The sequence below is a fragment of the Nuphar pumila genome, chromosome 16 (assembly GCF_984573655.1).
Source record: "Nuphar pumila chromosome 16, dmNupPumi1.hap1.1, whole genome shotgun sequence".
NCBI lineage: Eukaryota > Viridiplantae > Streptophyta > Magnoliopsida > Nymphaeales > Nymphaeaceae > Nuphar > Nuphar pumila.
Window position 1 is genome coordinate 14602 of NC_143264.1, and position 14676 is coordinate 29277.

At 37.2% G+C, this 14676-nt stretch overlaps 1 protein-coding gene across 2 annotated transcripts in view; it reads left to right on the plus strand.

Annotated features, from left to right (window-relative positions):
- The first annotated feature begins 649 nt into the window (after positions 1–649).
- The window catches only part of LOC149812574 (uncharacterized), a 60263-nt gene continuing 46236 nt past the window's right edge, over positions 650–14676 (plus strand). Inside the window, exons 1-3 of one of the 2 annotated variants that reach the window (XM_089991449.1) lie at positions 650–758; positions 926–1239; positions 1369–1492. In XM_089991449.1, coding sequence (XP_089847575.1) covers positions 1052–1239; positions 1369–1492 — 312 coding nt within the window. In that variant the 5' untranslated portion in view covers positions 650–758; positions 926–1051. Of the gene's footprint in view, positions 792–925; positions 1240–1368; positions 1493–14676 lie in introns of both variants that reach the window. The other variant, XM_089991450.1, reaches the window with a different exon arrangement.

Sequence of the window (14676 nt, forward strand, 5' to 3'; positions counted from 1 at the left end):
AGTTTCATTTGAACCATAATATGATAATGTTTACCAACGGGGGCTCCACCAGATCGTGCACGTCACCTTGTCATAGGAACTGGTAGGGGTCTGCCTAACCCCAGCTTGCCTTTCAAAAAAAAAAATGATAATGTTTTGAAAATATCGCTATACTCTAAACATTTAAAAAGCATGTTGAAATATGACGCCTGAGAGAAATCTTTTGTGGGTGAAAAGTGAAACCGTGAAATTTCTGGAACGATGAATGATCGAGGAGGGCCCTCTTTGTTTTCATTTGCTGCCACACAACACAATGTTTAGTGATGGCGTGTGAGATAAGGATCCCTTCTTTTACTCACTTGTTTAGTGATGGCGTGTGAGCTTGAAACTTGAAAAGAAAAAAGGGAAGGAGAAAATTCCGGAAGCAATTGTAGCCTTTACTCACTTGTTTAGTCAGGTTTGTATTAAATATTCAATCGGAATCAGAATTTTTAGATATGAGCATGGAAAGTGCTGAACCTATATATATATATATATATATATATATATATATATATAATAAAAATAAAAATTTAAAATTCTAAAGACTGGGGTTTGAGATAATTATCGTCGTTGACCTGGCAAAACCATGCCAAGTAATTTATTATTTGTGGATGCATCCTGATGGATCGGGTACCGGAACCGTCCAGCCTTGCCCCTCCTCCCCACGACCCTTTATTTTCCTTCTTATAGCCTCTCTCTCTCTCTCACGCACACAGACAGCAAGGGCTTTCCGGCAGGTGAGCATCTCCTGCATTCTGGTGGTCAGAGGGGTCTCTCTCTCTCTCTCAGTGTGTTTTTTGTTTTTCTGGGATTCATCACTCGTGGATTCAAAACAAGGGGTTAAAACCATTCGGTTGCTTGTAGTTTCAGTTATTTACGGTCGGCTCATCAATTGACTCTGCAGGGCGGCGATCGACCCTTTCACCATCTCTTTCTCGGCTCCCGTTGTTCAGCCCTATCATATTCATATCAATCGGGAAACACGTGGAGGCGGGTGGAAGGAGAAGGAGGGCATCTTTGATCTGCGGTCATGGCTCTCAAGTTTCTGAACAAGAAGGGATGGCACACGGGGAGCCTCAGGAACATCGAGAACGTTTGGAAGGCGGAGCAGAAACAGCAGGCGGAGGAGAAGAAGTTGGAGGAGTTCAGGAAGCAGATCCAGGAAGAAAGGGAGCGGCACGAGTTCCGCCTCTTGCAGGAGCAGGCCGGCCTTGTCCCGTATGTCCTTCCTTCTTTGCCCCTCTTGCCCTAGCCCAATCTCTCTCTCTCTCTCTCTCATATGGCTAAACATCCTCCTGGTCAAATGCTAATGATTGTCCTTTCCATCACTGTTTGAGAATCGAGCAGCAAGCAAGAGAGGCTGGAATTCCTTTATGACTCGGGATTGGCTGTGGGAAAGAGCGGTTCTGATGGGTTCAAAGCGCTCGAAACCCTTCCTTCTGCTGCCGAAACTTCAAACGATGCTTCCGCGGTAAGTTCTCTCTTCTTTCCTTCTTTTTCTTCCTTGCTTCCTCATGTCGTTTCTCTCCTTCATGTTTTTGTTGCTGAAGGCATCTGTTTGACCAGGGAAGATCTGGTGCAGATCTCTCTAAATTCTAAAATGTTGTTGAGTAAATCCTGACTTTAACTACGTCTTGCCTCAGAGTTCATTGTCATCCGTAGAACTAAATGCCCCTCCTAACCGATTGGAGTTCCTTATTATTTTTCCTCTTCCGTTTTTAATACCAAAGAACATACATAAATTGAGAGCTTGGGGCTTGTGAAACCAAACAAATAAGACACAAAAGAGAAAACAAGAAAAAGAAATCTTAGATGTCTTTGTTTGTAGAGATACATAAGTTTTATCTAATAGTGGCAAATGTTGTTCTATCTGACTTTTTTTTTTCTGTTCAAAAATTGTTTTGAGAGACACTTTGTCCTTGTGAATAAATTGTGGGGCGATGTATCACGTTTGTTCTGGAGAACCTATTTTTGTGTTACTCCTCATCTGAGGATAATCATAATCTATGAAGTACAGATGGTTCTCCCATTCCAATTGCAAATAAAGCGGATCATCACTCCCTTCAATTCATTCATGTTTCTAACCTTAGTTCCATCATGTGAGCATCAAGCTTCCTGTGTGGCCGTTCATATTCTCTAACTGCTTCCATGGTTACTCCCTCTTATCTGAATATCAGACTTCTAATAATGACACCACCTTTCGTCTACCACCTTCAGTCAGTTCCAATCTTACTCTACCTATTGCTACTTGGAGGAAAAAGAACCATTTATTGCTAGGCAGGGAAAATGTAGAGAGAGAGAGAGCCAATTCCTAACTCTAGATGCACTAGAGAGAGGCCCAAAGACTACTAGGAGTCAATTCATTAAGCAAATGATAGATGTATGATACAATAAGTATATGAGCCTATTTATAAGCTCCGTGGCTCTATTACAATGACCATTATACCTTTCACCCGTAGGCTAGTGTCTCTCATGTACATTTGACCCAATACCCTTTCCAATTGTTGACCCAAACCCATAAAAAGTATAGTCAACCCTCTCAATGAGCCTTAGGCTTAGTTGTTAAAAGCGATGCTTAGCCGCTGCCTAGGCGCGTTAGGCATAGGGCTATCACCTAGACTTATGGTTCTAGGCGCCAGGGTCCTATTTTCCCGCCTAAGAAACGCCTAGGCTTTAGGGACATGGTTAATTTTTCTTTTTTTTTGTCTTTCTTTTTCCTTTTCTTCTTCCTCTCGCTCCAAATGCTCTATTTTTTCTTATCTCCTTTTCTTCTTCTCCTTTTCCTTTTCACCTTATTTTCTTCTTCCTCCTCCTTTCACCCCGTAGCTTCTCTTCTTCTTTTTCTTTCTTTCCTTTTTTCTTTTTTTTCCTCCTCTCGCCCCCTCCACTATCTTCCTAAGTCACATGGGTACATGTGCGGGTATGGAGGGTATGACACGACAATTCCAAAAATTGTGGGTATGGGGACATGGCAGTATATATATTAAATATTACATAAATATAAAATAAATTCCAAAAATCAAAATCTATTATTCCAACAAGACAACGTAAATTAATTTAACTTTTAAACAATTAACATTTAACAACCAACTAAACTAGTAACAAAACAAGCCGATGTTGTTAAAAGCACGCCTCAAGGCGCCAATCTAAGGCGTGATAGTAATAATAATAATAGTAATAAGAGGAGGAGGAAAAAAAATTGAGGCTTATGCTTTACGCCTCGAGGCTTACCCCTCACCTCAGTTTTTGGTGGAGCCCTCAACGCTTTTCATAACATTGGAACAAGCTAAAAACTTTTATTCAAAGAATCAAAATTCAATAACAAGTAAAGCTACAACTACACCAAGTGATTACTGTTTAGAACATCATCAAGAGTAACCCCTCTCTACATGAGGGACAATCCGTTGATAGGAATATGATCTCTGTCAAGAGGGAGATAGAGAGGCGAGAGGCGAATTGAGTGTAATGAAATGGTGGTCTTTAACAAATGCACAAATAACTCACAAACAAGTGTCTATTGGAGACACTACAAGCATGACCCTTGAAAGGGTATAAAAGGAAGAACACTTGAAAAATAAATAATACTTTATTCATGAACAAAATGCTTAAGAAGCATGGTAATTTACATTGAAGGGGTTCACCCCTATATATACAAAAAAGTGGGAGAGAGGAGAGCTCATTTTGAGCTCTCCAAAAGAGACGTTGGATTCCAACGTCTCTTAATATAGCTGTTGGACTACAGTCCAACAACATTTATTATTATAGCTGTTGGACTATAGTCCAACAACATTTATTATAGCTGTTGGACTACAGTCCAACAGCTATTTGCACAGTCAAGTTCCAACAAGAACTTGACTGGATCAAATATCTAGTTTCTATTGAACTAGATGCTAAAAAAGAAAATAAATAAAAATAAAAAAAGAAAATAATAAAAGAAAATATAATAATATTAAATAATATATATATATATATATATATATATATATATATATATATATATATATATATATATATATATTACAGTTTACATTTTAACACTCCCCCTCAAACTTACGGTACAATGAGTGAAAGTTTGTCTAAGAGGAAGTGAAATCTGGGAGCAGCGAGAGGCTTGGTGAAGAAGTCTGCTAATTGATATTCTGATGTAACATATGGCAGATCAATGGTTCCATGTAAATATTCCTCTCTGACATAGTGACAGTCTATCTCAATGTGTTTAGTGCGCTCATGGAATGGCCGGTTGCTTGCAATGTAGATCGCACTTTTGTTGTTACAACACATCTTTGAAGCTTGCGTTGCTTTAGCTCCCATATCCGCTAGCAATCGTCTGAGCTCAACAACCTCCATAGTGGTGGTTGCCATGGCTCTGTATTCAGCTTCGGTGGAGGAAAGAGAGACTTTTTGCTGCTTCTTGCACCTCCACGAAATTAAGGTTTCACCTAGGAACACACAAAAACCAGTAGTTGAGTGTCTATTATTGGGATCACCTCCCCAGTCAGCATCAGTATATGCAATTAAATTTAATGAAGATGAAGCAGACAAGAAGAGTCCTCGTGAAAGAGAGGATTTTAAGTATCTAATAATACGCAAAATCGCTTCCATGTGCACGGAGGTGGGAGCATGCTGAAACTGACTGACTGTATGAACCGCATGAGTTATATCTGGCCTAGTAATGGAAAGATAAGAAAGAGCTCCAACAAGCTGTCTATAAGGAGTAGGATCATCAAGAAGTTCTCCATCGTCAATTTTCATTTTAACATTGACAACTTCTGGAGTGTCTACTTTCTTATCATCTGTAATTCCAGACCTGAAAACGATATCAAGAGCAAATTTAGATTGAGATATCAAATACCCCCGAGGGGAATAAGCAACTTCAATGCCTAAAAAATATCTTAATAAACCTAAGTCAGTCATTTCAAAGTGAGTTTTAAGAAGAGATTTGATATTTGCAACTCCCTGTTTGTCGCCTCCGGTGATGATCATATCGTCCACATAGAGAAGAAGAATAATGATGCCTGCATCAGATTTCTTAACAAACAAAGCAGTGTCAGATAATTTTTGCATGCCCTATCCTCCATTCTTTCCATTTCTTTTCATAAGTGGCTAATGCCTTACTCTTCTCTTCTTCCGTTAGAAGAACCTCTTTATCACCCTCTTTCTTGGTAAGAGATAGTTTAGGTTCCAAATCGGAACCATCCACTATACCCCATAAACCTTTTCCCCAAATGTGGTGCTTCATAATCGAAGCCCACATTACATAATTAGTATCATTTAGCTTCATAGGAATGATGGTGATCTTATCATTGTCATCCATCTTTTACAAGGGTAAGAGAGGAATAAATAGGAGGAGAGAGAGAGAGAGAAAAATAAAAAGAAAAGAAAAAGAGTAGACAAAGGAATAAGAGAGGATACAAAACCAAAATTTTTTGTAGCACAAGTTCGCCTTTCTTCAAACAAATATTCTTGAGCCAAGAACAAGGTGATGAAACACCTTTTGTAAATGTGGCACAAAAATCAAGGCGGAAGCACTTCAAGATCTAAGGATTTCGTAGCTCTGATACCATGTAATGAAATGGTGGTCTTCAACAAATGCACAAATAACTCACAAACAAATGTCTATTGGAGACACTACAAGCATGACCCTTGAAAGGGTATAAAAGGAAGAACACTTGAAAAATAAACAATACTTTATTCATGAACAAAATGCTTAAGAAGCATGGTAATTTACATTGAAGGGGTTCACCCCTATATATACAAAAAAGTGGGAGAGAGGAGAGCTCATTTTGAGCTCTCCAAAAGAGACGTTGGATTCCAACGTCTCTTAATATAGCTGTTGGACTACAGTCCAACAACATTTATTATTATAGCTGTTGGACTATAGTCCAACAACATTTATTATAGCTGTTGGACTACAGTCCAATATAAACTAGATATTTGATCCAGTCAAGTTCCTGTTGGAACTTGATTGGATCAAATATCTAGTTTATATTGAACTATATGCTAAAAAAGAAAATAAATAAAAATAGAAAAAGAAAATAATAAAAGAAAATATAATAATATTAAATAATATATATATATATATTACAGTTTACATTTTAACATTGAGAGGGAGACCGAGAGAGGGACATAGATGAGAGGGGTATCTGAGCTGCGTAGAGAGGGCGACACTGCGAGGGGCTGAGAGAGGCGATGCTGCGAGGGGTTGAGCGAGGCGGCGCTGTGAGGGCGGAGGCGGCATTGCCAGGGGCAGAGAGAGCCAAGAGAGAGCGAGTCGGGGGTTTGGGCAAAGAGAGCCAAGAGAGAGAGAGAGAGAGAGAGAGAGAGAGAGAGAGAGAGAGAGAGAGAGAGAGAGAGAGAGAGAGTTGGGGGGTTAGGACAAAGAGAGCCGAGAGAGGGAAAGGGAGTAGGGGGGGTTCTTTAAAAAAACATGGGTTGGTTTTTCTGGACTCGACCCGATGCAGTGCGAGACCTAATCTGCGGCGTACCCGCACTGTGTTTGGTGGCAATACCCTTGTCGACACTGGTGCGACACCCCAAATGGAGTGTTGTGTTACATAGCTTTCTTCTTTTTTTTTCTTCTTCCTTTTTTTTCTTTTTTCCTTTTCTATTTTTGTTCTTTACATGTATGCCTGCATTTTTTGTATATATATATATATATATATATATATATATATATATATATATATATATATATATATAATGGGGTAATGTTTGCTACCCTCGTGGGTAAGAAATCCCTTAGTGAAAAGTCTAATATTTTATTTTTCTATGTTTTTTTTTTCACATTTGACCCTTCAGTTGTGATCTATATATTTAGTAGAAATTGACCTTTAGATCAGAGTTACCAGAAGCATCACATGGAGTGGGGAAGTGCGCTTCCCCAAAGCGCAAAAAAAAAATTTTGGGAAGCAACTTTCTCCTTTTTTTCATTTTTTTGTATTTTTATTTATTATTTATTTTTTTCTCTTTTTTTTGCTTACCCTCGCTTCCTAGGTCGCTTTTGGTTCGCTCCCTAGGTTGATTCCAGGACGATTCCTGGTTCGCTTCTAAGTCGTTCCATGCTTCCCGCTTCTTAAAATTTTGAAAGTGCCTAACTTCCCGCTTCTGCTTCCTCAACTGGCAACTCTGCTTTAGATCATGTTTTTCTGATCCATATGTCAGATTTTATGAGGGTTTAGGGTTATGATGCACCAAATTTCAAACCTAAAAAAATATATATATTTTACGCTAAAAAACTATGATCTAAAGTTCTATTCCTACTATTTTGACCATGTTGAACACATCCATGAGGTCAGATTTGGTGAAAACAACTTTCCCCTATGAGTGGTAACTAAGGGGTTCCTTAGTGACGAGGGTAGCAAATGCTCTCTCTCTCTGCATATATATATATATATATATATATATATATATATATATATATATATATATATATATATATATATATATATATATATATATATATATATATATATATATATATATATATAGTGCTTTATGTTCAATGTTATGCAGTTTTATGAACTTTAAAATATGCTACATTGAATTACACACTTTATTCATAGTTACATTCATTTGTTTGTTATTAAATCTAACTAGTTATTGTAATATTTTTATTTTTCTTGATGTTTTATTTTTTGATCCCGCCTAGACCGACTAGTCTTGCTTAAGCCCTGACTAGTCCTTTTAGGGGTCTTCCGCCTAGGCTCCGACTAGCTCTTTTGACAACTAAGGCCTTAGGTGAACTAGGCTAGCATAGTGAGCTTCTCCTGTCACGGGTTGCTATCATTCCACCATGCTTCCAATAGCCTTGTCCTCAAGGCTAGTGTAGTGGTAGTAGGAGGAGGTTGTGTTTAGCTGGTCCTTTATCTTATCTTCACCTTCTTTTGGGTTCACTTTGGCATCTTTTCCTCATGTACAACTTGAGATCCTTCCAATTACATGAGAATTTCCCCCATTATAATATTTTCCCTAATTACAAGGAATTGCCTCAATTTAATTTCATGAATAACTCTTAACTCATAATCTTTTGTATAGGATATGCGACTTTAAAGTCATTAGATTATTTCATATACATGATCTTTTATTTCTTTGAGAGTATTCATGATTAGTTGTACTTGTGTATGCTCTTGGTTTTCTTCATAGTTCTTCGAAAAATCTCTATATATGTTTTGATCCATTTAATGTTAAAAATCACCATTGTCTCATAGATAGACTTATAATCTAGATTGAGCTATCTCTCTATATAGCTTGCTTATATAGGCCATGCTAATCCTTCATTGTTATTGATGTAATCTTGTTTCTTGAAAAATTATCAATTGACATCTTGTTGTGCACATGATTGCACTATATTCATTCTAACTTTTTCATCCATCGTTATTTGATTTGATTTGAAACTTTATTTTTTCAAATCGGTTCTTATATATGAACTCACTTATTTGAAAATTGATTTTCGTGAGTATTTATTGCCTTATAGCATTTGGTTGTCCATCGCAAAATTTTATATGATGCATTATTTTCTTTTGGCCTTTTTGTTGGGGTGAGTTTGTTAAATAATACCAAATCATTGTAATTCTATATATATTTTATATATATAGGAAGATACATGCACATATATATTTCATATATATGTACATACCTACGTATATATATGTATAATATTTATTTCTTGTAATAGTTGTGGGGGTATTTTAATCATTTTATGCATATTCATATTATTGAATATGTTGTAATTATTTTCCTTTTTCTTATTTTATTTTTATCTTATTTTCTTTTTAATTTTAGGATATCGTGTACCTTGGGGGGTCCACCTTCTAGTCGTTGGGCCCCTCCAACGACTAGAAGTGGAGCCCCTCCAAGGTCTCCACTTCTTTATTTAAGGGGGCTCTCTCCTTGTGTATTTTTATGGCTTTGAGACAAAGCCAAAGTATTATCTAATAAAGTTTTTCCATTCTTTTTATGCCTTAGTGCATTTGTGAGATATTGGGGGTTGTGCCTTTGTGCACAAGTGTTCTAAGAGTTCTTATTGTGCATTTGTGTACACGTTTTTCATCAAGAACTTTGTGTCTTGATCGTAGTGTCGTTTTTGAAGACACTTTTACATGGTATCAGAGCAAGGTTGAAGAAAGAAGATCATGTGGTTCCTCACATTTTTTGAGTGCCTCGTAAAACATGCCCTCAAATTTTTTGGTGATTGGCGTAGATTCTTCTCTTCATCCAATATTTTAGAAGCCTCTTTTACCAAGAAAGATCTAAAATTCTTTTGTGGTACGTATCTTTTTCTTTCATTTCTCCTCTCTAATGGGTGAAAAAGACTCCCATTTCTCTCTTGATTTTAAACTTACTGGCTCCAATTATCATGTTTGAGCTAGAAACATGGAGGCCCATATTAAAGAAAAAGGGCTTTTGGGCTATGTCCAAGGCTCGACTCTGGAACCGGAGCCTAAAATCACGTTGATGGAAAAAGGAGAAAGAAAGATCCTTGAAGGAGAAGAAAGAGCCAAGGCTCTTGAAGACTATAGTAAGAGACATGAAGAGTGAGAGATGAAGAATTTCAAAATCCTATCATGGATCTTCTCATTCGTTGAGATAAGGATTAATGCTAACATCATCAAGTTCAATAAAGCTTCTCAAGCGTGGGAATACCTTGAGAAGATGTACACCTCAAGGGATTTGTCCCACAAGTATTATCTTAAAAAAGGGCCTTGACCCTTCAACAAAACAAAATGACTATTAGAGAGTATTTCGCGAAATTATCTTCTACTTGAGCCCAAATGGAGTGGAGAGGCTATTGAACTTAGGCATAAACAATTAGAGGATGATCATTTTTTTTAACTTTTTGAATGGGCTTAGACCCAAATTCGATCCTCACTTCTATCCTCTTTCACTTCCCCCCTCTCTTGAAGATGTAATTACAAAACTAAGTGGGGAAGAGACTCGTATGGGTATAAGCAAAAATAACCCAAGTGTTCTACCAACACCTTCCAACCATGAAGAAAGTGAAGGTGTTAATGCCGTCTCAAGACCGGGAAACAACTTGAGAACAGACAAACCTCCCCACTTCAAGAATCAAAGCCAATGAGCAAGTGGTCAAGGCGGAAAAAGAGATTATAGCAAGCTTGTGTGCCACTTTTGTAAGGAACCGAGGCACATCAAACCGATTTGTCCAAAATGGAAGAAGTTGTTAGCTATGGCTACCACATCTCAACCTCAAAAGGAAGAGTGCTCGTCATCTTCAAATTGAGCTCTCTCATTACAACAAATTGTGGATGCACTTCAACATTTTCTTAAGGGGGCAATTTTCGGAGCCGCCATGACAACCTCTTGGCTCTTAGATTCGGGTGCTTCATTTCATATGTCCCCAAGTATTAGTACCTTTTTCGAATACTCAAACAATCTCTTTCTATCCTTTGTTTCAATCGCGGATGAAACTTCTCTTGAAGTAAAAGGAATTAGAAATTTCGAAAAACAAGGGTTCTTTATCTCAAAAATTAGGTTTATAACAAAACTAAACTTAAACTTGCTTTCAATTTCTCAACTTTCGGATCATGGGTGTGATATAAATTTTTCATCGGGAGGTTGATTGAGGAAGGCTCTAGGAAGTGAGATCTATACTATGTCGATTCCCTTCAAATCAAGGTTTTAAAACCTGTGACTTGGAACTCGACTCGTTCTTTATTGACTCGTGACTCGGCGGGTCAACTCGGTGACTCGGACCGGGTTTTGTTAACTTTTGATTTTAAAAGAAAAGCAATATATAAATTATCATTTAAACATATAAAAGTTTGTAGAATGACTTAATTACTAGTGTAATTGATTAATAAGTAAAATAACATCAAGTAAAACTATATCTAACTTATAATTACTCATCTAATAGCAAGAAATCGAACAACCAGGCAAAACAATAATTCAATATTTCAATATTTCAATAGAAACAAACCCTAAAGTAAAGTTAAGTTAAAAACTTACAAGAGTAAGAGTAAAAACTAAAGTAAAGATAATCATACTTGAGCAATCTGCCAATGCATCTCAACAATCAACTTTCGCATCTCAGCAATAACCATACTAGACCCATGGCCATATAACAAAATTATAAAGTTCATAAGTATAAAGTTAACGATCATAACACAATGACAAAATCAAATTTCAAACATCCAAAATTCATCCACTTTTACAAAATATGATATCTCAATTCTCAAGTCAAGAGTCAATGACTCAAATCTCAAATAGAGGCGAAGTGCTATTATTTGGAACTTCATTTGAATAAATTCTTGAGTTGGAAGTAGAAATTAATGGCTGAATTGGAGTACTAGTGGTTGCATTTTCCCTTGCATCTTCATCTTCAATTCCATTACCACCTTCGTCATCAATAAGATTAGTTTCTTCAATGTTTTCAACTTCCATCTCCAAGTCTCTTAAGAAATCCTTCATTCAATAAAATATGACACATTTGAGTTAACATGCAATAGAGAAAGACAAAAGACTAAATTAAATTTTTTTTAATCAAGTTAAAATATCAAACAAACTTTTACGGTTTTACCTCATCTCCATCTAAAACTCCTTCTTGCATGACCCATTCATCCATTGGTGTTTGCAAATATATATTGTCCAAAGAAATTGGGTCAAGACGTGTTCTCTTTAATTGCTTTTCTCTCATACATAAATTATAATGGACAAACACTAAGTCATTAAGTTTCTTTTGAGCTAATCTATTTCTTCTCTTAGTGTGAATTTGATCAAAGGTACTCCAATTTCGTTCACATCCAAATGAAGAACATGTTTGACTAAGTATACGAATAACAATTTTTTGAAGATCGGGGGCACATATTCCATGCATTTTCCACCACATTGCTGTATAAAGCCAAAACACAAAAAAATGAAAAGTTGATTAAATAAATATTCTTTTGCACAAGACAACAATAATGTTAAAGATAAATCACCTGACTTATGCTCATCTCTAGTCATAACAACTATAGAAGTACCAAAATCTGAACTTGCGTTTTCAAATAACTCAAGTTGCTTGCATGCTCTTACTCTAGCTGAAATATTTGGCTCCAACTTCTCAATGCATTTAATTAAACCACGCCTTACTTCAGGATGTTTTGTGAATTACATGAAATAGTGCAAATAGTCAAATACATTAAATTGATAATTGATAAAAAAAAGTTCATATTCAAATTTTAAAATAATTAATAAAAAGATATAAACAAATACATACCTTAGAAAATTGTGGACTATAGTGGTATTTGGGATTGAGATAGTATGCTGCTGCATGAACAGGGTGATGAAGTTGATTTTCCCAACTATTGTCAATTATTTTCCAATAAGGTTTATACTTTTTCTCCTCATTGTCATGAATTTCTTTTATAGCCTCTTTGGCTCTATCCATAGCTTCATAAAGATAACCCATTGTAGGATTTTCTTCTCCATCGACCATTCTCAAAACTTTGACCAGAGGTTCTATAGTTTTAACAGTTGATTCTACGACTCTCTAAAAATTACTATTCAATATAATATCCTCCATCTCTTTCCCCTCAGCAAATGATGAATATTTTGAATTGTTCCATTCATCTGATGCCATCATTTTTCTAAGACCACTTCGATGTTCTAGCAAAGATTGAAGCATGATAAATGTTGAAAGACGCACCCAACCCTAGGTAGAGAGATAGATAGAGGGAAAGATAGAAGAGAGAGTGAGTGAGAGGGAGAGACGGCTGCACAGAGAAAACACTCCTTACATTATTAGGGCTTCTCTCTATGCTAAATAGAGAGAGGCTAAAAAGAATAATTACATCTTAGCCCATCATGAAAACATATTTTCAAATAGCCTCTAATATAAAAAGACTTAACTTAAAACCACATATTCTCAACAATATCAAATAAACTTAAAACTTAAAACCTCTTAATCTCAACACTCCCCCTCAAGCTGGAGCATAGATATCAATCATGCTCAGCTTGTCACAACATTTTGAGAAATTTGGTCTCGCCAGGGATTTGGTAAAAACATCCGCTACTTGATCTTCGGAAGATACATGATCGGTGCAGATAAACCCAGCTTGAACCAGGTCACGAACATAGTGACAGTCAACTTCAATATGTTTAGTCCTTTAATGAAACACTGGGTTGTTGGCAATATATGTAGCAGCCCTATTGTCACACATTATCAACATAGGCATGGGTACTTTCTCCTGAAGCTTGATCAAGACTGATTTTACCCACATAATCTCATCTGCAGTCTAGGCCATTGCTCGATATTCAGATTCAGCACTCGACCTGGCTACAACGGTTTGTTTCTTACTCCTCCAGGTAACAAGATTTCCTCCCACAAACACACAAAATCCAGATGTTGACTTCCTATCTTCGACAGATCCTGCGTAATCTGCGTCAGTTTAAGCAACCACATCCAAAGATGGATTTCGTTTAAACAACAGACCTTTACCAGGAGATGACTTTAAATACCGAAGAACCATCATAGCTGCATCCCAGTGAACTTTTGTAGGTTTGTCCATGAACTGACTGATTTTACTCACGGCTAATGAAATGTCAGGTCTAGTAACAGTCACATATAGCAACTTACCCACCAAGGATCTAAAGCTGACACTATCCACATAGTCAGACTTCTCATCGAACATGTGAGTTTTGGGATCCATTGGAATATTAGCTGGCTTAGCTCCTAGCATTCCAGTCTCTTTTAATAGGTCCAACACATACTTTCTTTGAGACAACACTAAGCCCTCTCTTTTTCTTGCAACCTCGATACCCAGAAAATATCGAAGGTGACCAAGATCTTTAGTAACAAAGTGCTTCTGAAGATGATCTTTTGTTGCAGAAATATCTTGGGCACTGCTTCCTGTTAATATGATGTCATCGACATATACCACCATAACAACAATTCCAGTACTGGTTTTCTTGATAAACAAGGAATGATCTGAAGCTGACCTGACAAATCCAAAGCTCGACATTACCTCAAATAATTTGTGAAACCATGCCCGTGGACTCTGCTTCATGCCATAAATGACCTTCTTAAACTTACACACCTTCTGACACTCCCCCTGAACCTCGAAGCCTGGGGGTTGTTGCATGTAGACAATTTCATGCAAATCCCAATACAAAAAGGCATTCTTGACATCCAACTGAAATAAGGGCCATCCATGGTGCACATCAACAGAAAGAACGAGACAAATAGTGTCAAGACGAGCAACTGGGGAGAAAGTTTCAAAAAAGTCAATCCCGTAAGTCTGAGTGTAGCCTTTTGCAACCAACCGGGCTTTGTACCGTTCAATCGACCCATCCGAGTTATATTTAATGCTATATACCCATTTGCAACCTACAATATCTGCATCTGCGGGAGGATCAACCAAGTTCCAGGTGCCTCGAGACCATAGGGCATCCATCTCATCACGCATAGCCTGCATCCAGTTGGAGTCGACTAGAGCTTGACTGTGATGAAGCGGAACAGACAAGACAGACAGAGCAGAAATAAAATTCTTCATAGATGCCCCAAGATTAGCTTCTGATACAAATTGCGTGATGGGGTAAAGAGTGCACTGTCTCTTTCCCTTGCGCAGAACAATGGGAAGATCAACATCAGATGTAGGGGCAACAATTTGCTCAGAAATACTTACCTGAGGAGTAGGAGGTGATGGCGGCATGGAGGTA